Source organism: Echinococcus granulosus (genome assembly GCF_000524195.1).
Source record: "Echinococcus granulosus chromosome Unknown EG_S00009, whole genome shotgun sequence".
In the NCBI taxonomy this organism is placed as follows: Eukaryota; Metazoa; Platyhelminthes; class Cestoda; order Cyclophyllidea; family Taeniidae; genus Echinococcus; species Echinococcus granulosus.
This window is the reverse complement of record NW_020170389.1, coordinates 1336469-1362406: the sequence shown is the minus strand read 5'-3', so window position 1 is coordinate 1362406 and position 25938 is coordinate 1336469. Positions and strand designations below refer to the sequence as shown.

Here is a 25938-nt window from a genome sequence, read left to right as displayed (position 1 = left end):
TCTGATGATTTCCAAACTTTCACTTATTGACTAACTTGAAGTCGCTTGTGACATTTGACACCTATTCTGGATTGTCATATATTGTCATTAAATCCGGTCCTTACCAATACACCTGGACGCTTTTTGGCATTTCATATGTAACGGTCATTTATTATTATAAAAGAAGGCTCCAATAACATTTTCTAACATGTGAGGCTGTGGAAACTTATTGTCTACCATAACATTTTTAAAAAACAAAAAAGCTTCCCTTTTTGGCGAAATTTTAAGAGATTTTTCTAGATTTTATTTAAATTTTTTATTTCACGGGCGGACTTGACCATTTTAATGGCATTGGCGAGGTGCGTGCCACCTTTAAGATCACGAGTCCCTGCCATTCGTAACTGCTGCACTTTTTCTTCTGATCTATCTAATCACACTGTTACTGGTTTGAATCTGGCTTCATGGAAGAAGAGAAGGAAGCTCCTCCTGTAATTTACGTAATTCTTTATTGTGTTCCACACCATAGTTTGAGCAACCTGTGTTGGTTGAGGAACCTCTAGATTTGATTCGACTGAGTCTGGACGAAAAAGTATTTGTGAAAATGCGTCACAATAGAGAATTAGTTGGTGTTCTCCACGTGAGTGCTGACATTACTTCCCTTTGTAGCTTGCTTTGCTCTACTATTAGTGCTTATTGACTTTACTGCATTATTAATGTCTGTTGCTTTTGCGCTGTCTTCCTAGGTAGTTTCGACTTAAAGTTATCTTTTATTTACAATTCGCAAAGCAACTAAGTACCTGATAATTTACTCTTTAACCAATCTCCCCGCTCCGTGGATAATGGCAAACCAAACTTATTGGAATGACGCCAATCACTTGTTCTATCACTTATAATTCCAGCAACTCTCTTTAACGGTACTTTCTCACGTTATACCATCGGAAGTCAACTTAATTCGTCCACCGTAGCCTTATGTTCCACTTTGCCGCCTTGTTTCCACCTCAGAGATCATTTACCATCATGATGTTAGGGTTTCGACTCCCATCTCAATTTAATCCTCGGCAATGTTGACGAGACACTAACAACGCTGGAACTCGATGAAGAAACCTATGAAGAGATCTACAAGGTATCTTGTTTACCTATCTGATCACGTTTCTAGACGACGAAAAGAAGCATTCCTCTGCTTTTTGTCCGCGGCGATGGCATCATCCTCATATCCCCACCACAGGCGGAACAATGAAATACCCTTTTCTGTGTAGTACGTGTAATGAGATTTATATAACGAATAAAGGCATTTGATGTAGATGTAAGTCATTTCTCAGGGTAGATTAGCCCCGCCCGGTCCCATTCAACATCGTTGTAACCCAGTTTGGCGACCTCCTCGGGGCTCATGAGGTTGTTGTCCATGCGGCAGCGCAGGTAGGCAGCCGATTCGGAGCGACATTTACTGCTGTCCCAGGCGTGTGTATTCATGCAGGCTACCCAATTCTCCCGCATGCTCTTGCACACGCCCTTGTGATCCAGCGGGAAACTTCCCTTGTCTGGAGGCCTGACTCTGTTCCGTTGATTCACAAATGCCCCCGCGTCTCCCATTTTACTTGTTTTGACTTGAGAAAATACGCTTTGAGGATTCAACCAAATCATATCAGCACCTCGAGAGGAATATGTTAGAACAAAGGCATAATGCTTAGGAGTCGTGGAACATCGTCTTCGCCCTTGAGATAGCGCCAAATATTTGCACTTTAATGGGTACTACTTTACCAATTGGGAGGGGCCACGCATTGGCTAGGAATACTAGCTTCAGGAAAGGATCCTCGTTACTAGATTTGAATCGAACACGTTGCGAAATCCACGGCTTTCTCGACCTGACCGAAGGGGCTTCGGCACGTTCGTTGTCAGCATGTGATTTGGCGCCGGCGCCCGTGCTAACAAACTTGGAAACTCAACTGTCGCCCAAAGGACCAGCAAGTATGGTCGGAGTATGACATCCTTGTTTTAAGCTTTAGCAACCCCTCAGCGATACAGGTCAGCACATCCAGTTCTGATAATCTGATGAAGGACACACTTCGAACATAACCCTGGCAACAGACGTGCAAAGACATATGCGAATAAAACCGAAAGCTTCACAAACACTTTTCCTACTCGATGTTACGGATAGTTTGTGAGTTGATTTGTGATAGTATCATATTCTCCCGGTTTTGGAGGGCCGCGTGGTCTCCAAACAAGTCAAGATCATTTCAATGCTTAGAGAAAACACAAACTCAGATTAGAAATTAACGCTCGTGGCTCAGAAGAATCACTAGCCCTAGAAAATGCTGAAAGCATACACAAACATACAAATGAGAAGATGAATTTCTTCGAGATATATACATATATGTATATACATATATTTATCAAACGAAGACCTTTGAGGGACCTAAAATAGAAAAAAGGAAGGCTGGGTTGCTTATAAGGCAGTGTTACTATCCACCACGGCTCACCTGCATAGGGTTAAACACTGATTGCAGATTCCGCATTTTTTTGCTGCGAGGGGGCCAAAATGCCACCACAGGCAGAGTCGTCGAAGTTTATACGACTCTGCATAGCAGTAGTAATGCCAATTTTACCATGACTCCGGGTACTGCTGCAGGAAGACCTCGTAGAAGTACAAGCGAAGGAAACGTGGAAAGGAGTCCATCTTCATTAGCGCAAATATCTGCAGTATTCAAGGCCAAAAAGCATTAAGTAGTAAGCGAACAGACATAGGCTGGAGTAAAAAGGCGTGGTCTTTCACCTCATTTTGTGCCGCTGCAAACATACCATGATAAGGTCAGGAAAAAGAACTGAATACACTGAAGGCTACTTGCGCGTTTACATTAACACGAGATGTTGCTGAGGGTAAAAGGTACTATTTATTGCAACCGTTTCTTAGTCTAAAACGAAGGACGAGAAAAATTCAGGTAAGCACGATGTGCGAATAATACTCGGTCCCAATTCAACTCAAGCTGTGCGCTTGCATACAGTGTGAACTATGTAAGAAATTATCAACCTCAAGTGAATATACCTCTTTTGGATTAATTTTCTTCTTGAATGCTTCTATAGCCAGCCAGGAGAGATTTTCTGAGCTGAAGTCCTAGAAGAGGGGTCGAGATTGCGTTTCAAAACAGATTTTACGCAAAAGAAGGCTTGTGCTTTGACCTCCTCAAGGAAGAGTTCGAAGGGAAGAGAAGCGGAGGAGGACGAGATGCTCTTTTCGGACAATCCAGTGGGTGGGGTAGACCCAGAGGGGACTTGAGTAGAGTTTACTAAAGCATGCCTACGATCATTGTCTTGAAGGTCCCTTCGAGGCAGAGTAGTTCTGAGGACCTACAAATCAGCTTTTACCACTAAGAATGCGTATTAACAATAAGGGCCCTAATAGAGTACTTTTTCATGAATTCAAAAGTCGAGGGATATTGAATAGCAAGGAAGGTGTGAGCCTGGTTACCTCATCTACGCTATTGAAGATAACAAAATCGCATAATCATTTTTGTACTTCGATATGGATAAAGTTAAAGACTTTGAAGACCAAAGTGAGATGGGATTGCGTTATTTATGGGAAAAGCGTAAACATATTATCGGATATTACCATGGGAGGGATTATACTAAGGGATATTTATAGGTATGAAAATGAATTTGATGAAATCCAAACTCAAATAGTAGATTTTGAATTAACTTTTGTTAATCCGGGGTTTTAAATCGCTCAGCGATCACAGAGAGATTTCTTCAAGCTGTTTGACATTGGCAAAGTTTTCGGATTATAAGCGACGGGTATACTATTGTAATCAAAAAAGGGATAAACTATTTACTGGATGGATTGCACCACGTACAGCTTAACCAACCCATTCTAAATAAGCTAATCGCAATTTACCGATACACTTGATTTACTGAGTCAAAGTGAATAGAGAGATTGGATGGAGAGTGGTTGTATACAGGGACTGATATTTGCAGGCATAATCGAATCAGATAAGCAATACCTTTAAGATATCACGAACTTCAACAGCACTATTTTGAATGTGGATTTTCCCCTTTGATAAGGAGTCTGGATGACCTACCACTCATTCCCTTTCTGCCGCAGTAAGCACCCGGAAAAAGTGAAGCGACTTTGTTAACCCACCACCTAAGTACTAAAAGAAAGTAAGGTTCGTAAAAGGATGTAACTTACAGAGGCCTGGATGTTCCACAGCAAAAATGAGCATATTCAAGGCCGTTTTCCAAAATCTGCGAAAGAGCAGGTGGTCAAAGGTGGCATAAGGCAAAAAGTGATTCATTTCGATGTCATAGACAGAGGGGCTTGACATGAACCTGGGCTCCCAGGTTAAGCAAACAAGGAGCCAAACTGTTGGAAAATTGTTGTAATAGTGGGTTTAAAGAACCAAGAGAAAGGTGTTCAAGATGGGAAGAAGTGAAAATGCCATAGAAATTAGGCATAAGCTTTTGACTTCCCGTTCCTACAGATTCAAAGCAAAGTAAAAAGTGAAGACTCAGAAAAGTTTTCGTAGCGAAAAGTGCTGCAAAATGAGCACAAATGCGGCGATTATTAAAGGTTTATTTAATAACTTATCTAGGTAGAGAATGACCCATCATATATTTAGCCAGAAATGAGTAAAAAATACCCGCCTTCAGCTATTCTCCCTCAAGGTATATAAAACAGAGAAAGGTAAGAAAACTAATGAGACATGGGGAACAACGAAGAAAACCATCTGGGAATAAGATATAAGAATAAATCATGCCAAACTAGATCACAAGCTCGAAACGACAAAAGCACAAATCAGAGTGACGAATTATACATCACGCTGAATTTTGTTAGGAAAAACCAAACACACCAGAACCCACATAGTCGAATCGATCACATGGCCGTAGGTAAGTCACAAAAAACGTACAGGCAGCGCTAGTAGCAAACAACGGAAGGAAAGCGCACACAATCACACTAATTCTACTGCTTTCTTTGTTGTACACATTGCACCGTAGAAAATATAGAATTACAGCCCTTACAGCAAAATAGGATTAGTCTACACTTTCATTAAAAAAGAAGACAAAACAAACTACTTGCTGGATTTCCTGCAAAATTTTGTTTTCTGATCTACTGAAGTAAAACTTAGACGTTAAAAAGAACAGACTAAAATGTACTCTGCTAAATTCCAAATTCGATGTAAAATAATTATATCGCAAATTTTACTTTAATAATCTAGTGCATGATTGTACTACTTTTTACATGTAAGCTTGACATGGTGTTTTTCTTCTGCAAAAGAATGAAAAAACAATAAAAATTAAACAAAAGTTTGATAAAGTATTTAAATAATACAGCACCTTTTTACCCTGTCAAAAGACTGTCTTGCCGGGCATTGTTTGTACCTGTCTACTGTACGGCGGGTCCAGCAGTTCCCTTGCTGTGTTACTGTGATTAGTAGGTTGCGGGAAATGGAGTTTCCCAATCTTGGCGAACAATGTGCTGTAAAATCCTGTCAGATGTTAGGTGCGTTTGCTTTTTCGTACGCTGGTTGTTTTTTTACCTATCTTGAGGGCAATAACAGGGGCGTTCTTCTGGTGGCGTATTTTTTTGTATAAGCGTCAATATTTTACTCGGAGTAGGAACGCAAATGCACATCATTGTCAGAAACTTTTAAATGGGTTTAAGGTTTTTTGTGTGAGCTTTTTGGAGAATCAACTGTTTACCTGCTTAGTTACTGCCCCTTTTACACTTCCGGCTTCTTTTACAATGCCTTTAATGAGATTTATTAGTTTAGGTGTTGGACTGCTCTTCTGGCCTATTTTTTGAGTTTTGCATGATTTATTGTGAAAACTTTTTTAATGGCGCATTTTTTGTCCTGATACATCGTCTCGTGCTACTTTGCCCAAATTGATGGGCTTTAAATGCTAGACGTTGTGCCTTTATAGCACTACTACGTTGTCTGAATTTTAATTATCTTTTGTCATGGGTAGCTAGCTTTATTTGAACTTTTGAATCATTTGATATGTTCTTCAAGTGCATTCATGGGTTTTCCGTTAATGCTGAAGTGCAAGTTTTAGTGGTGTGATTGTATCGCATGCAGTTTCGAATACGTGGTCGGTTCAATTTTTAGATTTCCTGCCAGTTAGATGTTCAGGCTGTCGTAAAGTGTTTTGTAAGAATCATTACTTCTTTGACTGTCATTCTTGTTCCGTCGGCAATGCGAAGGAACGCCAAGTTCCTGTCTGCCCGCTGTGCGGTGTCCCTGTTCCCATTGGTTCTGACGAATCTGCTGACATTAAAGTTGGCCACCACATTGACACAGCATGCAAGTTTCAACCAGCTCTTGCACTGAAAGGGAAAGTAAGTGGTCCCCTTTTTAGGAAGCAAACTCTGATCTGGTTTAAGTGATCTGCTCAGCTTCGATTATCCTTCTAACAGATATTTAACAATGCCTGTTCGGTGCCGAGGTGTAAAAAAAATGAACTGGTTCCTTTGCGCTGTGAACGATGTCACCTCAACTACTGTATTAGCCATCGAAACGAATTGGACCACAATTGCAAGGGCATTTCAGCAGCTTCCACCACCGGAAAGAGAATGTCTGCCTCTGGGGCCGCAGCAATTAGGCGCGCTGTCACTGGGGTAATTTCCTCCTAATTGATTTATTATTCGGTCTTCTGTACTCCTTTAAAGATTCACTCTCTTGGAGTTGATTATCTCCAGAAAACAATGAATCGCCACATTACTGTTCTCTCGGCTCTAGATAACAACCTTTTTAGTCATCACGCCACGCACACTAGTTGAATCTATATTAGTTAAAGGTACATTCCCACCCCGTGCTTTGAAGCAGCAGATATTGGTCGATGTTAGTAGGATATCTTAGCAATGGGGTGTGCTATCGACAATCTCCTCGTGATCCCATACTAAAGTGTAATTTTTTACTCTTTTTCCTCAAAGCAATCTAACAACGGTTTCAACAATAATAGTGCAGCAATGAGTAAAGCTAAACAGGAGGAGGAGGACAGACAACTGGCGCTGGTGATCGCTGCTTCGATGGAAGCCGAGGAAGAGGAGAATCGTCGGAGGCGGCGTCAGCAATATCAAACATCGGCTCCCTCAGATAACGGGTGCAATATTGGCTAGGTTTTAACATAAAGTGATGTGCCAACCAGTCACTGAATTTATGCAGTTTCCAATGTTTCCTTTTATTCCATTTTTTCTCCGTCCGCTCTACACCCAAATCTTTTCAATCTCAACGCAACATAGTGTATTCCTTATTTCTAGGAAAACAGTATTTTTAATTTGATTGATTGAATCAAATATACTAGAATGAAATGATAGCGTGACCACTGTTTGGGAATTGCTATTGCCACTCAAAATACATCCTCTGTGTATTGTACTTCCGTGATGATTTATTAAAAAAACCATTTGTGCTTGAATCAGTCATAATTCTGATCTGACTTGTCTTCAGCCAAATTGCTTGTTCTATATCAATGGCGGAGAGTAAACTAGCGAGCTTCTCATGCATACTCCCTAATCTATTTGAATTCCGTGGAAGAGTTAGGTAATGCGAAGACAACTTAGATGGTGCGGTCGGAAAAAGCAAACAAGGATAAATTTGAGGGAAATTAGGACGTTAACTACTACTTCCCTGCTTAGGTGTCATGACTACCATCCGAATTATTGTGCTAAGCATCATGGAATCCCCTGGGATGATTTCATGATCGTAAGGAGGGGAGGAGTACCTTTAAATATTTTGAGGATTATTCAACTCCAGTGTTACCGTCACACCGCAATACGGCCTTAAACTGTGAGACTAGGGCTCAGGAAATTCAGTAGGTCCAAGGTGGCTAAATACATCCAGCATAATCTTCCCAACTTCTATGGGTATAAGAAAACATGAATACCAGAGGGCAGTTGTCACAAAAAATAATTTATTTAAACCTGACTAACAAACAGGGATATTTACAAGGGCCATGGTGGCTAGTTTTCATCTTCACCGCCGGTCAGTCCGGCGTAGAGACGCAGCGGACCCTTCAAGTTGCCACCAGCCAGGACACCCTCAAATTCGGCTCGGCTGGGGATGGATCGTTTGGACGCTCCTGTCAGTTGTTGCATAAAAATTTCCATTGGGCCTGCAGTAATGCAAAAGGAGAGGTTCTCCTGACCCCGTATAGTGCAAGTGACTGTAGCAAATCAGATGACAAAGTGGGTCTATTCCACGCCGGATTTTAATGAGAAAACAGTTTACTTGTTCCCTGTGTAAATTCATTAGCATAGAGTAGAGGTTTATCAATTGTGCGCAAAATGCAAGAATAAAGGTGAGATGTCAATCAACTTTAATTAATTTGTGTAAAACTAAATAAGATAAATATGAAAAGTATAGTTCTTGATGGAAAAACGCATAAGGTATGATTGTTCAAACCTTCCAGAAGCGGAATGTATGTGTGCCATAAATATGAGGTAAGGGGGTTTTGTTGAATTTCAGCTAGTGTTTCAGGTGGCCAATACTGTGTGGAACGGAACTTACAAGGGGCGAATACGATATTCAATGCAGTGCCGTTCCCAAACACAGTTCTGTATGCAAAAAGGAACAGGAAATAGCTTTAACAAACCGAAAGAATGGAAATAAGGAGCTTATTTGGACACCCACACAAGTTGTTTATGAAAATGGACAATACCCACTGGATTTGCCAAGCGGAAATCAAATATGTATTTTAAGCGACATAATCCCCATTTCATTATGGCGTCTGCTTTCGGATGTCTTAGCGTGGCATTCTCACAAATGACTTAGCACATCTGGTCACAAAATATGGGATTTCTCGCTCCAGTCACTGGACTAGTGACAGAAAGATCATACACCTGGGTATGAATTTTCTGAGGGCGAAATCCAACTATAGGCAAATATCCTTGGCTTACCATAGTGTGAAAACATTTTTTTGTGCATAGATAAACTAGAAATACACAAATTCTGTTCACGACGTTAAAAAAATCGGTATTATTAAAGAACATGATAGATGCGGAGTTTGCAAATCAACGACTTTCTATAGGCTTTACTTCCCTAACTTTCGCGCCAAATTGGGTCGTAGAACTACAGCAACTAACGCTCGATGCGAACATGACTGTTCCAAAGCATTTTAGAAATGCACCGTTCTCCAACATAACCTATATCACATAAGAATGTAATAACACTGACTGACGACTACCGACTCCTAAAATTAACAAAAAACCAAAGAAATCATATTTCGACGTACTCGTTATCAGGTAGTGACGTGGCTGCGCCTGGCTTAGACATTCCGCCACTTTTGTCTCTGAGTTGGTGCTTGACTTCAGAGAGGCGAGAGAGAGGACTGCCGGCTATGGGGTGGCCGTTGATGAGAAGATTTTTTGCCTTTGGAATTAGTTTCGAGAGACGTTTGTTGGCAAAAACAACTACTTCTGCCTTCTTCTTGAAAGTGGCCATCAGCTGGCTGTGGTCTTCCGAGATGTCAGCGTATTGCGATAGCAGGAATTCTAGCTCAACAGCCATCGCCACAGGCTGGCTACAAAGAAGGTGGCTGGAACCAGTCTCTTTGGGAACCCTAGTGACAAAGACGATGTGTGAAGTCGCAAAAAGTGGGAGTAGTGGGGAGCTAAAGCGAACTCACGGATGGGATTTGATTGTCGCGAGGATGGAATCAACGGCTTTCTCACAGGCGGCGGATTCCGCGACTTCGAAGAAGTCCTTCGTCATATGCTCGAAAAGCGGAGTCGCAAGCTATAACGAGTGACATAAAAGCACCCTACTTATTGCAAAATAGTAAAAGACTTCAGTTTACCAACGCAATTAACCGATTTAGATGAAAAGTGATGATCCACATTTTAGGATAGAGTAAAACTGAAGTTAACTCATATCGAACCTCAGTTTAGAAAAATCAGAGAGAAAGCGTACTTCGTTGCCACCGATTAACGTAGCATCATTTCGCAAAGGCCAATAGCGTGTGCCCCTTTCAACAAGTTGTAGCGCTATGAAAGTGAACATGAAGAGATAAGTGAATCCACACTTCTATCAAGAAAATATGTTTTTTTGTAATTTCAATAATGTCCCCTCCGGTTGGTCTTTCTTGCTTAAAAACTCCCATGCAAATAGCTATAAATATTTCAAAATGTAGAATTCCACGTCTGTTAGAATGATGAACTCATAAGTGAACGTTCCGCACACATTATCCGACTTATGAATGATTGTAGCTCCCCACAGCATAGAGCTTCGAGAAGTGACGGCTAAACAGCACCTCACACTTACTACAAAATTCTTCAACTAAGGAATGGCAAGTTTCAAAATAATACCACTCGTTCCCTATAGTAACGCTCACTATACGCGACCCAGCGACACACCTCTGATCTTGGGAGTGATAGAATAGGCAGAGTTGGCAGAAGCGGGCGCAAGCCTGGCCGGAAGAAGGAAGTTCTTAACAAAGTCGATAACCCGAAAGTCGGTTTCTGGAATCTCTAACTGGCGAACGGGGAGAGCGGGCAGAATTGGTGGATGGGAGAGGGGTGCGGGGCTCGCCAGCACGTGTAGATACATCACCGAACCGTGGCAGAGGAGGAGGAAGACGTCCGCCGAGGTCTGCGGGCCCTCCGGCGATGTGGAACCGCGGTAAAGGTTGTGCGCTAGTACCACACACCTACCTAGAGATGTAACAGCTCCGCCCATAAACGCAGCACAGGATCCGCAAAAAATGGAAAAGAGAAGTTGAGAACCGGATGCAACCCTATTTGAAATGTCTTATAAAACGCACGTGTAATGAGCCGGAACAAAAGGGAGAGGGAAGTTGGAAATTGAGTAGGACTCACCTCCCAAAACGAATTGCGATAAGCAGACAGACGATCGGGTATTCACGGCCGCCATTGTCACCCTGAAGGCTCCAACGCTATAGCGAATGAGTACTGAAAACCAATATTGAGGGCAAAAAGCGTAGGCTAAACGGTAGGGTGAAAATACCATTCCATTACGTATCAATCGCAATTATGTTTGATTTTGTGCAGTTCAACGATGTTCACCAGTGCTTTGCACAGGAAAATGTTGGTAAGCTGAGTAAACCACCGAAAGCATGCCCCGCTGTCAGTAGAGAATCTTCTCTCCCTCGTTGTAAACAATTTCGAATGCATATTCATAGGATCAGTACCTATCAATAAACAGACACCACTGTCCATTGTGGTGAATAACCGGGTTAGGTCGGTGCATTAACGCTTCATGCGAAAACCAACTACTGTGGTGAATTATTTTTACCAAGATTCGCTTTTATGCCATGACAAAGAAGTTATGCAAAATTCCGGATGATTCCTCTTTGCGCACTTGCTCATCTCATAGAGTAACAGCTATCAAAATGATCTACCTCACCCGTAGGCTTGGAATGGGTTGATATGGTGGAACAGCAAATTTGAATCCACATACAAGTCAAGATGCGTCAGACTTTTTCCTTGACGGATTTCAGTCCAGGCCCATAGTCTATTTTCAGAAATTAAATCGCCAAGCAGAGCAGAACTACTCAAACTATCAAAGCATCAATTAGTCAGGACAGACATTATCTGATGTTAGAAAACGGCTTTTCGCCTGAAGTGTGTCCAAAAAAGGCACTTGAAAGGTGATGGTGATCCAAAAAACGGAAAAACGGCGTCAAGTTGCGTATTTACTTAGTATAATGCTTAAAGGTCTGGAGAATGCAATTGGTAATAGTAAATGTCAACAGAAAAGTAGCTAAACAAGCTCACAGTTATCAACTGGTCTGGGGCTGATCCATTTGATCCCCAGGGTTTTGGAAAATCCTGAGGAGGGTTCTTGAAACATTGTCTTGTCAGCCTCCTGGCGTAGGTAGAGGCGTTCGGCGAGACCTAAATGCTGCAGGAAGTCATGTGCCTTTGATTCATGCAAAAGCTCAACGCCGTACATAGTCGAGACGGCGTCCGCGTTGGTCTCCTCCTTCATAGGAATCTCCTGCACCAGAGTGCTCGCCATACCGAGGTTGCGCTCCGCCAAACGCATGAGAGCTCGCAACACAGAACGGTTGTTCTTCACAGGCACCCGCTGATACAACATCGTGTGCTTCTCCGTTGAAAACAGCTAGAGAACAGTAAGGATTATTTCGTAAATGTTTGAGCTCAAAATTTATAAACCTACTTCATTTTCCGCAACATTTTCGTCAGTGGAAGAAGATAAATCCAGATCAATGAAAATCCACTCAGTGCTGTCAATCGGGAGATAGCTAAAGAAAACGTCAGTAAGAAAAGCATACCTACCCTGTTTCTTGAGGTGGATTTTGCAGTTGTTCTGTGAGAATGGGTAGCCAATTGGAGAGCTTTGCGCGCATATCAGAGCCAATGATGAGCACACATCCAACGTTGCCCGTATCCGGCCATTGTGTCTGATATGGAGTAGGCATGTGCAGGACATTTTTACATGAATATAGACCAGGCATGCCTGGATAGTCTAGATCTACCGAAGCCACGGAATCGCCTTCTGTGGAGAAGGCCTTCCAGACGGCTTCTAAGGACTGATCTTCTTCGTACCACAATGAAAGGATTTTTTCCTCTGAATCCACAGATATGACAGAAATCTACGGTGATGAAGCGATACGATAGCATAACAAATAACATACCGGCCTGGAATCGGAAAAGAGATCAAAGGTTATTCGACAATACTCCAAGACGGCCTCCACGACGAAAGACCAAACATTCCGCTGAATAGAAACCTTCGTATTTACCACATCTGACCGTCGGTTCGGACCTCTGTCAAAATGGTAAATGTCCCCAAAAGGTTTGTAGACATCCTTTGTTTTGTGCATCATGAAAACAGTTTTCATTGAATTTACGAGAACCATTTTTCAGGCATAGGCAGTCTAAAATAAAGTCGACGGATGAAGTGATTTAGTCCTTTACAGGACTAAAAAGGCAACTCCAAACAATAACGTTACGCGAATAACATGAGACTATTAATAATAACCAAGAAAAGTCCACACATATGTTATGTGCGAACTACCTTAAAAATGAAAAAACGGAATAGTTCGTGGGTAAAATTTGGTCCTTCGAGGGGAAGTAAAAAGCTTATTTGCCACTACGACTTTGACGTGTTTACCTAAAGACCACAAATGACATTTTGAGGCATATATCAAAGAGGGTTTCCTAAGCTGTGATTACGGTGCGCATGTTCCACTGCACTCCCAGCAATTTTCTTGCTGTGTAGCATTAACTTAAGTAGATCTATGAATATGGTAAAACGTAACTAGTGTTTGTACTTCTCTGCCGTCACTAGAATATTACCAACAGATTCATCAGAGACAATTCAGGTCTCTAAGAGCAAGCTAGACATTTGAGCAGGGATCCCAATTTATGCTGTTATACGGTAGTTATTTGACTTATGCATATGAAAATCAGACTAAGCATCATACGATGCGTTGAAAACATCGCAATAACCCGAGGCGGAATTTCGATTGGCTAAAATGACACAAACATATAGTGCGCCAAAATAGACCATTTATTCAAATAAGCCCATGTTCAAAACTGTTAGTAATGGAACTGCACAAGGCTATGTTTTTAAATGCTTAATAACATTACCAACAAAGTTTTTATTGAAAAAAATAATCTATTAAATATCTTTTCATTTCAAATGGAATAGCATGCAAAAATTGAGTTATTTGCAAGTTCGTTTTGCCACGACTTTATTAATGCAATGATAAATAATAAGACCTGTTATAAGTAGCCCAAACTATAACAGAGCTTAAAGTAAATTAAATATTATGGTGGCAGCATGAGTGCTACAGTGAAAAATTCCCCTAATTGTGAGAATGCCACAGTAATTCAGATTTTTAGTTATTTTACCCCACTGACTATATTTAAGTCCGCAAATGCACATTCAATTTTTAAATGCACTTTGGTTGCGTTAATTAGTCAGCCCTATAAAGTGCCAGATATGCTAATCCTAAATGGGGTGCTTAGGTGATATTTTAGATTTTGCGAGGTTTTTCATTACTGATCGTAATGGGAAAAGGATTACTTTTAAGACTCTTAGCCACAATCAGATGGATGTGTAAATGACTAGAGATTTAAAAATATCAGAGTTGAAATTTCTCCCTCTACCCCCACTGATATCTTCATTTGAGTTACCTTTCGGTTATATTTGGGTGACTCAAGCGGTACTGTCGATAAAATTTGTTAAAAATCGTGTAGATCTTCCACTTATATGCATGTTTAGTTAAATCCTCAAATCAGCTCTCACCTTGGTGAACAGATCTCACCTCACAATCCCAAAGTGTTATGTTACCTCAAGGATTATCTTAGAGTGATTTGGATGATACCTTAAAGTAGCTGCTTCTAAAATCGGCTTTGGTGGTTTTTGCTAAGCATGATTGCAAGTCTGTTGGGTTTTTATTGGTATTTTTCACTTCCTTACCCTGTTTCTTACAAGGAACGAAACGTTTCAATAATTGCGAAACATGCTTGCAATTTCTTCATGTGGTATATGATTATTGTGGATCTTACATTGAGCTATAAATATATCACTTTAATCGGTTTTGAAACATCCTCCTGAACCCTTAAGTCAAAAGTTTTAAGTGATTGCCTTTTAGTAGATAATCCTCAATAAAATTACTCCACCGACGACCTGATTAAAATAAAAGTTAATTAACTAAGAGAAGGGGCTCACAAAGGAAGATGAAAAAAAATCACAACTGAACGTGACGGCTCGAGAATGTAAATGTAATTTAATAATCCCAGCACAGGGACAGCCCATCCGAGGGCGGTTGTGGTAAGGCATTGAGGAATCTCATAACAAAACTCCAATGAATACTCTACTGCCATACTATATTCTATCTTACATTAGGAAATTTCCAAGGATGTTGGTAAATTTGAAGGCTTTCAATGTTCCCCTGTTCCCCTTTTTGCCCTCTCGCCTCACCACACAAATTCCTCCATCTTTTTACACGCTTACACCGCGATGTCAATACTAATTGGCGTGTGTTAGCACTTCCTTGGACTATCAGGCAACATAAGAAGCAAAAGCCTCCACATTCAATCACTGTCCGATGAGTAGGTGTGGGTGTGTGCGCGTACATTCGCATTGCAGAACCTCAGTGTGTTTTTCACGCCTTGGCACCATCACCAGCTGAGCCATTGGGGGTGAATAACCACTACCATCAAGGAAATGGAATGATTATCACGGATACGCATATACATACACACACGCGCTCTCACACATTTTCTATTCTTTCATTTGTCTTTCTTCATAGCCCCTAATTAATGAGGTGTTGTCTGCACCCATTCTTCACACGAATAGGCGTGTATATGTGTGCTACAAATAATGCAACACACAAACCCAGATGCGTTGGAGGAAGAGAACACATGCCGCTGCTGCTGTGCTGCTGCAGCTGGAACATGCAGCGCCGTTATTGTAAAGGTGTTTGTCACAATGAGAGGGCGTTTTTTGACATGTTTGTGGATTCACATCTCATAGTCGTGTAGTGCAGTGCAGCACGCCGCAGCAGTAATCTAATTTGATGCGAGACATTGTATCCTTGCTTTAAACCTGCCCAAGTAAATGACTGTGCCTCACATCCACCCAGGAAAAAAGGCCTTTCATGTAAACATGCATATTTGTGCTACCGTAATGGAATGGAAGTGCAGTTTTGTGGATGATTGAAACTCTTGTTGCTTCTGTGTGATATTCATGTGTGGTATAATCTCTCCAAACATCCGCTGCTTTAAGGTAACAGCAAAACTGATTATTCGTCTTTCCTTAAACAAAGCAAATCGTTTTAGACTTTTAGAGATTTCAAAAGTGATATTTGCAAAGCAAAAAGATAGAAATAATAATAGTTATATTAGTAATCATGGTAACATGTCCCATTGTTTTATTTACTGCCGCTTTTCCCATTAGGCGTGGACCTCAATTGGTTTAGTTTGTAATGGCATTTTAAAAGCAGAGTTAGAGGAATAAACTCGCTTATTTGATTCGTATGCATAATATGTATCCCCATATTTGATAGGCAATTAAGTACTACATTGGTTATAAAGCCCATTTTATGCACACTTTGTCGGAATTTAAAAAGTACTTTAAAAAACTGCCCCGGTCTACGATGGAGAGCATTTCAAAGAGTACACAACCATTTTTGCTTAAACTCACAATAATTAAGTTCTAGGCGAATCCACACACTGAAGTCATACAATAGTTTTGCTTCTAGCCTGAACGGTTAACATCCAATAACTCCATAAGCACCTTTACCATTATTTTCCAAAATTCAAATTAGTGAAATGAACTCCATATTGGAAGTTGCTTGCACGATTAAATAAATCAAATAAAAATATTACCCAGAGCTGGGTCTGAAGCAAAATTAGGGGTTTTCAGAGTCACTTATAGTGGCAGGGGAGCTCCCCAAGTCTTTCTTAAACCGGAAAGAAGTGATGATACTAGGAGAGTAAGTGTTTTGTTGACGTGGCGACGGGCATAAGGACTACTGGCACGATCCAGAGGCCAATCCAATGGCGGAGCTCCCAAATGCTCGATTGCCAAAGTCGAGAGTTAAACAAACGATTAAAGTATTACAGCAGACTTACTGACCGATGGTTAGGTGATTTGATCCAGGTAATTGAAAGAGTTTAACAAAATTACTCGAAAGTGCTTGCTAAATACAAAAACTTTAATTAAATTGGTTAGATGGGATGAGCACAGACTTCCCCACACTAAAAACTATCATCAAATTCTCGCCCACCAGATTTTCTTGATAAGTCTCGTTTTTTTCCAGGGGCATATTTTAGTTTGTACCTGTTGGTTTATCATGCTGATTTATAACACTTTTCTGCTAAATAAAAAGCTAAAAAACCCATTCTACGCAAAGAAGTTTCACTTCTGACGCACATTTACTCAAATGCATTCAAACATAGTTATACCATGAGTTACTCCGTATTTTTCTAACCAAATCCTAAATTATTTAACTTGATAACCAAAACTGTATGATATGACGATTTACCCTAAAAATTGTATGGCAATTTCAAAATCCAATTTCAAGTCATTTAATTGCCTTTACACGAATCTGCACTTTTCGACTGCATTGTTGTGGGTTGACGGTCTTTTGGAACAAAATGTGGAAAGTCATTATGCTGTCAAGCCTTTTAAGTGAGTCTAAAACACAGCATTCTTTTCAACTCTTTGCTTCATATTTTTAAACTGCTAATCGTGCTTTGAAGGGAACATCCAAATAGTGTAAAAACTTTTCAGGACTTGAAAGATGTTCATACGCAATGGATTATCCTAAAATAAGTGGAAATAAATGATTGGAGGAATGATTACGATTTATAAAAGCCTTCTACCAATAGAGCCCAGGTAAATGTAATTTACTGGCCCATCAATCCTCAAACACCTGTCAAAAAAATTTGCCAAGTCCCGTTTTTCTGAGGCGGACGTAATCGTTCGTAAATCATTATAGATGATATGATCAAGGGCTGCAGATGGCCTGCATGATAAATTAATTGGCTAGATCAGGAAAGAGCATAACATCCGTTTCATTTGCTCCATGAAATTTCAGCTTTTAATTGCCATATATAATGCAAAGCAAATGAGAGTAATAGAAATACGCAAATGCATAAGTAAATGGAGCGTTAAAACTAATAAAGAAATGAGTAGGGATGGCGCCTCGAGACTTCCCTAAAGACGAAAAAAGCTCAACACTGTGAGCAGAATATGTATTGTCAACTAATGGAAGGGACGGGAGACTACTGGCATGGCCCGAAGGCCAGGCCACCTGGCGGAGGTACAATAGCAAAGCCCCAAGCGGTCCGTCACCAAAACCAAGGCTTAAACAAACAATTAAAATATCGCATAGTTATTACGGTAAAACTGATCATATCGAGCAAATTAATGTTAGCCTTTTTAGCGCAAGTAAAATTTCTCTTTTTTATCTCACTTTCAAATGGAAAAACACTTCCCCAACACATTGTTAGCGTTGTTTTTATGCTGAGTTAAAATGTAGGGTGAGTTGTAACGCATTTACTGCTGCAAATAATCACAATATTTAATATTGTGCGATATATTCACCAATATTTCAGTTTCAAAATCTTGGAAAGATGAAATCCACCAATGATGCCACAATTTAGGTGAGCAACAATATCGCCTTTAATTGATGAATGCCTTCTACCGGTTATCAAATGGAGATGCCTGCGATTTCGTAAGCGTAACAATTATACGATCTGGGTTTTGGGGTATGAAAATTTAATAATGTGTGACGCAATGAAGTTGAACACTTATTTATTTTGTTAATTCGGATGAGGTTTATTTACATACGATAAAATTTATGAAATCCTACGGGTTTCTAATCAATTGTGTAGCCGCAGATTTATTTAAGGTGGCATAAAAAAACCAGCATGAGGAAAACGTATTATTCAACTAATAATTACTTCGCTTTTAAAAAAAACCATAAATCGGCATGTTTTTGCTACAACAGTTGCAACGGTAACTGGCTATGCTCCATTTGTGTTCTTAACTCACAAAAGAATCCTAACTTTTCCTGATTTTCCACCACATTAGATGTGAGAGGTGCGTTTGTTCTCGTAGATTTACACAATCCATATAGATAAGATTTTCCATTCCCAAAAGGGGAAAACAGGTTTATTGATAAGGGCCAATTATTGTTGAAAGTACCCATTCCGTTGCACCAAACAGTTGTCAAAAATATTCTTAGCTCTATTTAGCGTCCTTTCGCCTAAAACGCCTATTACTAGCTGGAGAACCATTGTTTTGTGAAATCATTGTGTAGAGCACCTATTTCAGGCGGAGATGGTACTACACATTTTACCAGACAAATTTGTTCTGTAGTTTTATTTAAAGTCATTTATACTTTAATCGTAGATAATTCAAAGAATTAGTTAGATATAATTTTCGGTCCCCAAAATAGGGTAAAGTTAACCTCTTTATCGAGAAACGCTGTTGATCATTTTCGTGAAGTTCTTTCATTAATTTCTTATTTTGTCGAGATTTAGTTTAACATTGACCACTTTAGTAGAAGTAATAGGATAAGTAGCAATTGTTGGCTCTGATCTACTTATCTCTCAAGTCACAAAGGAAGAGAAGTCGAGATTAGTTTTCCATCTTTCGTAATGAAACCAAGGCATTTATGCCACTAGAACTCATAAAAATTACATGCGATTGTCATTGCCCGAAGAGGAATATTATCACTTTAAAGCAACTCGATTATGACCTATGACTTTCATCAGGTTCTACCAAAAAGGTCTTGCTTACTTAGTAGTCTTCTGATGGCTCTCTCATCCTTGGCAATCCCATTCTTCCTACTCTCTGATATTCATGCTTACTGCTCCTTTCCTATTCTGAGCAAAATTGTTTTTCAGTCTCATGTGATTTTGAAAACTTTACATCAACGACAAAGGTAACATCATTATGTCAATCTTACATGAAATCCGTCAAAAATAACGTTAGGTGACTACTTTGACCGAAATCATCCAAGTATTTACATCATCAGATAGGTCTGACACGCTCCCTCATTTAAAAAGGTAAAAACAATCCCTACTTTTGATTTCAGTGTTTACAAAGTTTGTCCAAAATGAAGAGTTTTAACAGAACAATTTATTGCAACGTGGTGCTAGTTTTTTCCAAGAATCTTATTGGTTTAGTCTCGTAGAGAACGCTATTTTGCGCCATAATTCTTAAAATACATTATTGTCTAAGTGAAAAATGGTATAGCCTGTCAGCTAGTGAATAGATTAGGCTGCTAAAGGGGCGCCTAAGGTATAGCTTCATTTACTATTCTTTACTTAAAAAGTAGATAAAATAGCCGAAATTTAATTGTATCTTACATACTGGTAGAGCCAGCATAAGTTGCTTTTTCATACCTAAAATCAACTAACAGAGTCTTTATCCAACAATCGGTTTCCACTCCCGGGAATTTTTCGTGCATTTAATATGCGTTCCTCCAAACTTTGATAACCATAATTATAATAATAATATCAAGAGGAATAATGTTCACGAACTGCATGCAATGTGCAGTTGATCGGACGCTGAGTAGTCATTCCCGACCGATGTCTTCCAAGCACACAGGCCGCCAAATGGGCCTCGGGTCAGGACAAGGGCGCTCGGAGACGGTAAGCGAGGGGACACTAAAGTCTGCCTTGCTCAGAGGTGATAGTAGTACCGATGGTTCCTTCAACGAAGCAGAGGAGGAAGGAGAGCTCTGCGGAGGCACTACTGTCCCCTCCGCTGGTGCCATTGCCGCTGCCCCAGCGGGAGTGGAATGGCGGAGGACTTGGGAGGGATGCGTAGCCTCAAAGCTGAAGGTGTGTCCCTTCTCTCGACTCCGTTTAGTTGCTAAAAGATCCCTTTCGAGTTCAGTATGCTCACGTTTCTTTTTGGCACGACGGTTTTGGAACCATGTGATCACCTAATGAATACAAAAGATAATCTTATTTGTACTGCACTTTTGAACGGCTTTTTAGGTCTCATGAAACTATTAAAAGGCTAGCTACAGTCTTGTTTTGTTGTTATTAAGATCACAAGAAAACATTCCAGGGGTTTACTTTATTTTGCTTAACTATCCACTTCAAAGAGTGAACGGCTTTTCAATCCATCTATTATCCTTAGGACAGGTAGATCTCAGCTGAAAGGTAATTTTTTAACATGTCTTAAAATCACTTCAATCTCTGTCATTAAGATGCGACAAACAACTGTACTACGATAATTGTTTAACCCTCGGTTTTGGCAAAAGGCCACTTAAAGGCACTGCCATTGTACCTCTGCCTAGCCGGGGCATGCCGGTAACCCCACGCCCCACTGTGCGTCGACAATACATAACCTGCCCAAGTATAATATTTTCGTTCGTATTCAGGCGCTACATTAATAACAGCAGAAAGCAAGTCCTATATTAAAGAACAAATACCCTAGTTTCTACTGCTAAGTGATAAACCTTAGCAGGACGAAAGAAGTGCATATACTGTAAATAGAAGAATATGTGACCACCCTTAGCAGAAGGCCTTAAAAAGATGTCTGCCTTCGGCAGCTACCATAGTTCCGTCATCTGCAGGAAAGCTAGTAACAACTATAGCGACATTAGGCGTGAACTATCTAAAAATTTTGTTACAAAGCTGTTTACTGAACCTGTGGTAAGATATTAAATACGTAAACACGCAACACCTTCACTTTTCTACTAGTCGCATATAATCCATATAGATATGGCTGAGTAGCACTGAAGTGAGAACAGTGACAAGGAGGAATGAATACGAAACTCTATCCCCAAGGAACTGTGGTAAATCCCGTCCTTTGTTAAATGGCTGCTTTTAGGCCAGTGTCAATACGGCTAGCGATGGACAAGGCACGATAGTTGGCACATTCCTTCTTCCCCCAATACATATCCCGTACTGGACAAAACTCCAGATCCAGTAGCGTTGCCAAGACAGATCAGTAACGTTGCGGTCAAGTATCTTCCCAGTTGCATGTAGATTCGTCAACCGGGTCAGTTGGTTCGTAAGTGTTTTGCTTACAGAATCGATTACGCTGTGATGGCTGACATGGAAAATTTCGATTTCTTTCCTTAGGTTTGATATTGTGTGATAACCACTTTGTCCTAGCAACCACCAAAAGGTTAAATTCGCTTTTATTTCTATAATTATCAGCCTAAAAAAGCTGTTATTGGAAAAAGGCATTGAAAGAAATTGTATTTACGAAACTTGATTTCCCTTTTTCTCATATTCCTATTTGATATATTATAATTACAATACTAAATCAAATTTCAAAAGAGCCTATTTTTTCAGCCTTTAACATCCCATCCCGCCTCCGTTTTAAACGCAGACAACGGACGGATAATTACATTCGTCCAGCTACTGGTCACCTTTCAGATCACCAACCCTGTGGAAGACATCACCACTATTATCATTACTACCACTACATAGACTGCTCCATCACCCTGCTGTCGACTGACTTTAAAATTTAAGCCTGTGTTCGGGACGCCAGGAGAGTGAGGGAGATGAGAGAGCAGTTGCAAAGCCCGAAGGAGGATGCATGCAAGTGTGTGCGTGTGTGTAAGTGCGAAGAGAGGACTACCGAGACTACATCTTCTGATCAGGCATAATGAAGACAAATTCACACCGGATGTAAAATGCCCTGTCCATATGGCGCTTTAAAATCAAACCACACGACTGGGCAGTTGTTGTGATAGTCCGAACACTGTTCGAATATGGGGGGGGGGGTAAGGGACCGTTAAAAGTTCCTGAAATTCATTTTTTAAAAGGGATACCGATTCCAACTTGCCTACGGTTACCGGCATTTTAAAATAAATGAGCATGTCTAGCCCCCTCTGTACACTGAACACCCAAAAATGGCATTTGTTGGGGCTGTTACGATTGAAAATGAATAAGGGGTTTGTACCATTAGCTTCGACACAGATGCCTGGAAAAAGCTCAAAGTGTTAGTGAAAATTTGTGGCTCGGGAATATGATTATTTATTGTTTCAAAGATCTGATGCCAAGTGATGTGAATTAAAACATTCATTTATTTGAATTTGCATTGTTACCCCATCGACTACGCTCTTCATCACGCAGATGAATTCGAATTTAATAAATTGGAACAATTTTACAGAATTCTAGAGGGTTTTGATGGGTCTTAGGAGGAGTTAGTAAAAATGTTTTTTTTTTTTTAACGAAAAGCATCAAATTCCAAATTAATGAAATAAGACTTTCCTTAGCATCCACTTTTCAAAATTCCAAAAACCTTTTTTCGAAATGCTCGTTCACTGACAAAGCATCTCATCATTGTTAAAAAAGATTTTTTTACGAATACTTTGCATGATAGTTATCTGTTAAACATAAAAGTAAAATCGTTACAATCCATAAGAGCTCTCGTACTCCTACAACTGTTTTAAGTGAATTCCACAGCAATTTTCGTACAATGCACGCGATTATTACCACTTTCATTACCTAAATACTTATTTTCCGTTTCAAGTACGCGTTTTAAAGCTGAATGATGAAGAGTGTAATTTGGTTAACGCCTTAGCATTGTCACATATGTGTGGCGTCCCATACAGACGTTACAAATTTACTCCAAGGGAACGGAGTGGCCTTTGAAGGAAAAATTATAGAATGATGGCAATTGGGGCTGCATTAGAACAAGCGGGAGTTGTAATATTATCCGTTACCGGGAGCAACGAGTTGGGCCAGCTTTCTGTCCGTATGTGCGGTGAGATTTTCATCTGACTCTTTAGGCCTAGACATGTATTTCTCAACTTAATATGCTTCAAAAGCGCCCCAAGGCCATGATAATAAGAGCGACAGGACAAGTGCGGAAGATATTTTTTGTTTTTACTCCTGTCTTGCTTTTTCTATCGGATAGGGAATGAAAATCGAGGCGGTAGAGACAGCAAAGCCTATACTGACCGACAAAGTATGCGTAAATTAGTAAAGCCTATGCCTTTAGTGGTGGAATTGGGGTGGAGAGACCTAAGTTAGACCCACTACACCCAGCCAAGGTGAAAAACAAAGGCTAGTCTACTTTTTGAGCATGTAAAACTGTTTTCCCTTGCCTCCCCATTTGCTGATGCGTGTTTGTCTTGACTTTGTGTGGAAAAAAACCAGGCTGAAATACTAGCAAGCGATGACAGCATTAACAATTTGTCGTCCTGAAAAACACCAGCGTAAGTGGGCATAACTTGGCCGTCGTTTTTAAAATTAAGACAAAGCAGAACCATTACAAAGATGTTCGTAACAGGTATGACTGATGGCTCCGCTTGACTTAATTTGGTAGTCTTGGATATTTTAAAGTGCTGTAGAATGAGTGTACAGCACATTTCAAAGGTGTTTTGGTTTGGTGTGCTACTAGCACATTCCGAAGGAAATTTAGAAGGTGTTTGGATGCCATTCACCCTAAATTAAAGTGTTGATAATTTAAATCATTAGGAAAGGAAGAACTAGTAAATGACGAGGTCTAAAATTATGCAGTCATTAAAATTGTTGCTCAATCAAACAGGTTAATAGTAAATGTGGTCTTTGGTTAACACATAATGCAATAAATAAACCATCCAGATAAAAATGAGCAAGTATGAACAACATGCAGGTTCACAATAGTGGGAAGCTTTAAAACCTCAAAACCCTGTGTATTAAACTGGTCTTAATCAGCCTGGCATAAGTAGATCACGTGTAGAAACTCAAAAGATCTAGACTAGGCTGGCGTTATACATATGCTTAAGAATTAGAAAAACATTTAAGTTGAGGCATTAGCCTCCTTTTAGATCCTAATCTTCCGTTACGCTGTCTCATACCTGAGTGCTTGAGAGTCCCAATTCACCAGCAATCTGATCTCTGTCGGCAGGAGTAAGGTACTTCTGTTTGCTGAAGTACACTTCCAGCTCTGCTAGTTGAAAGGAAGTGAAAGTAGTGCGAGTCTTGCGTCTCTTCGGTGCTCGACTACTCGTTCCACTTCCCGAGCCTAACTCTCCTGTCATTGAGGCCCCAGATACTTGCTTTTGACATGTTTTGGCTACAACGAAGAAAAAATAATATTCACGATCGTACCAATGACCTCTCTCAAGTAGTCTATTAGCGAAACACATTAAATTCCGAAACATGAAAGAGTGAGGTAATGTATTATTTCGCAACCAAACTGCTAGCTTTAAAAATCCATCGACCATGAACTGTAAAATGCAATGGTAAGTAAGAAAGGCGTAAATAATTGTTCGTCTGTTAATCAAGCAAAGGAATGAGAGGTTTGAGAATTCAGTCGCCTAGGCCTGCGGCAAATAAGGCGGTACTTTTAAGTTGATGGAACTTTTACCCTTTCATGTCGCGGTTTGCGTGATCTTGCAGCTGTTTGCTGCACAGAATCCACGGCTGGTATGCCATGATATGCACAGCTCACGTACATTCTACTAACAACTTGTTGACTAGACTAATTGGTGCGGGGTATGAGAAAATTACCATCTTTTGTAACGATCGAGCTTCCCGTGTGGACACTTTATCGTTATAATTGTTGAACTCAGTATGCCAAAGGAAAATACTTATCGACTTGAATTTAGGGGATGTTTTAGATGTTATTACTCTAAATTTGTGTTTGTGGAATAGGGCCATGGGAAATACCTCCTCTTACCCTTTGGCGAATCATTCGTATTACCTAGCTGATAGGTTTTGGATAGCGTCATTTCGATGAGAGAATTCAAAGCGGGTGTTGTAAACTCGCGCTGATTAACAGATTCCTCCGGCTGTTCTCTTGACTCCTCACTACCAGAAATTGCTTTCTTTGGGAAAGAAATCGAAGGAGAAGGAAGTTGAGACGAGGAACTCGAAGCGGGAAATGGTGGTGGTGGGGGGGGTGGAGGCCAAATAATTCGATTTGACGTTCCAATGGTTTCCCGCGGCACGTCTACCTTGCCTCGTGCCTTCAGAACGCAGGTGAAGAAGATCTCTAGGAGGTGGTAAAACTCATGCACGTTTGCACCGACCTGCTGTAATTGCGGCACTGGTTCAAATGCGCTGGATAAACTACCCTCCTGTTCAGAAGACCGCTTTTGAGCTCCAATAAGTGCTTGTTGAAGCAGGTTGTTGGGTGGTGCCCCGTTAATTAGGTGAGAGAAATCCTGTTCAAAGTGGAACATGATGAGTGTCGTTTGGACCATACTTGGACGCAGAAAGGCTATTTATCTTGCCGGGAAATTGGCCGATTCCCTGCCACCACCACTGCCGTTTCCACTTTGGCGAACGCGGATTGGTTGAAAATTTTGACACGCGCACTAATGGCCAATTGGTGAGAGATGTCAAGTTCTGGCCACAATTATATCACTGCATTGTTTGCCAGTGACATCGGTGTGATTTATTTATGAAAATCACAATTTTACTGGCAAATAATTCACTTTGATGAAAGCAGTTGAGGTCACTTTGGTGGGACGAAATTGTTATTTGGGGCATTTTACTGGCCAGATTGCCTCTTATAGTAAATTATACGTTCGGCAGTTTATACATTAGGATTAAATGGTTTGATT

General features: G+C 40.4%; 6 protein-coding genes across 6 annotated transcripts; 2 read left to right on the top strand and 4 right to left on the bottom strand. All coding sequences in view use genetic code 11, as the record gives it.

The window, feature by feature from the left end:
• Positions 1–440: 440 nt before the first annotated feature.
• On the top strand, positions 441–1216 carry EGR_02158 (U6 snRNA-associated Sm-like protein LSm3; the record flags this gene model as incomplete). Its single annotated transcript, XM_024491407.1, has 4 exons — positions 441–467; positions 506–616; positions 1007–1102; positions 1136–1216. The coding sequence occupies 4 exons, from the start codon at positions 441–443 to the stop codon at positions 1214–1216; spliced, it is 315 nt and encodes a 104-aa protein (XP_024354260.1).
• A 71-nt stretch (positions 1217–1287) lies between these two features.
• On the bottom strand, positions 1288–1569 carry EGR_02157 (Cytochrome c oxidase assembly protein; the record flags this gene model as incomplete). The annotated part of the gene is made up of 1 exon (XM_024491406.1): positions 1288–1569. The coding sequence occupies one exon, from the start codon at positions 1567–1569 to the stop codon at positions 1288–1290; it is 282 nt and encodes a 93-aa protein (XP_024354259.1).
• Positions 1570–2578: 1009 nt separating this feature from the next.
• EGR_02156 (hypothetical protein) lies at positions 2579–4832 on the bottom strand (the record flags this gene model as incomplete). Its single annotated transcript, XM_024491405.1, has 6 exons — positions 2579–2671; positions 3020–3088; positions 3130–3313; positions 4046–4114; positions 4160–4215; positions 4821–4832. 6 exons carry the CDS (start codon positions 4830–4832, stop codon positions 2579–2581), a joined length of 483 nt encoding a protein of 160 aa, XP_024354258.1.
• Positions 4833–5415: 583 nt separating this feature from the next.
• EGR_02155 (AN1-type zinc finger protein 2B) lies at positions 5416–7087 on the top strand (the record flags this gene model as incomplete). The annotated part of the gene is made up of 4 exons (XM_024491404.1): positions 5416–5470; positions 6078–6307; positions 6386–6586; positions 6902–7087. 4 exons carry the CDS (start codon positions 5416–5418, stop codon positions 7085–7087), a joined length of 672 nt encoding a protein of 223 aa, XP_024354257.1.
• An 840-nt stretch (positions 7088–7927) lies between these two features.
• Positions 7928–12804, bottom strand: EGR_02154 (Cell cycle regulator protein; the record flags this gene model as incomplete). The annotated part of the gene is made up of 11 exons (XM_024491403.1): positions 7928–8079; positions 8475–8521; positions 9199–9525; positions 9592–9701; positions 9876–9949; positions 10319–10615; positions 10781–10906; positions 11699–12047; positions 12105–12189; positions 12224–12540; positions 12583–12804. 11 exons carry the CDS (start codon positions 12802–12804, stop codon positions 7928–7930), a joined length of 2106 nt encoding a protein of 701 aa, XP_024354256.1.
• Positions 12805–19989: 7185 nt separating this feature from the next.
• Positions 19990–25575, bottom strand: EGR_02153 (Homeobox protein SMOX-5; the record flags this gene model as incomplete). Its single annotated transcript, XM_024491402.1, has 3 exons — positions 19990–20361; positions 24226–24443; positions 25050–25575. The coding sequence occupies 3 exons, from the start codon at positions 25573–25575 to the stop codon at positions 19990–19992; spliced, it is 1116 nt and encodes a 371-aa protein (XP_024354255.1).
• Between the last annotated feature and the right edge of the window lie 363 nt (positions 25576–25938).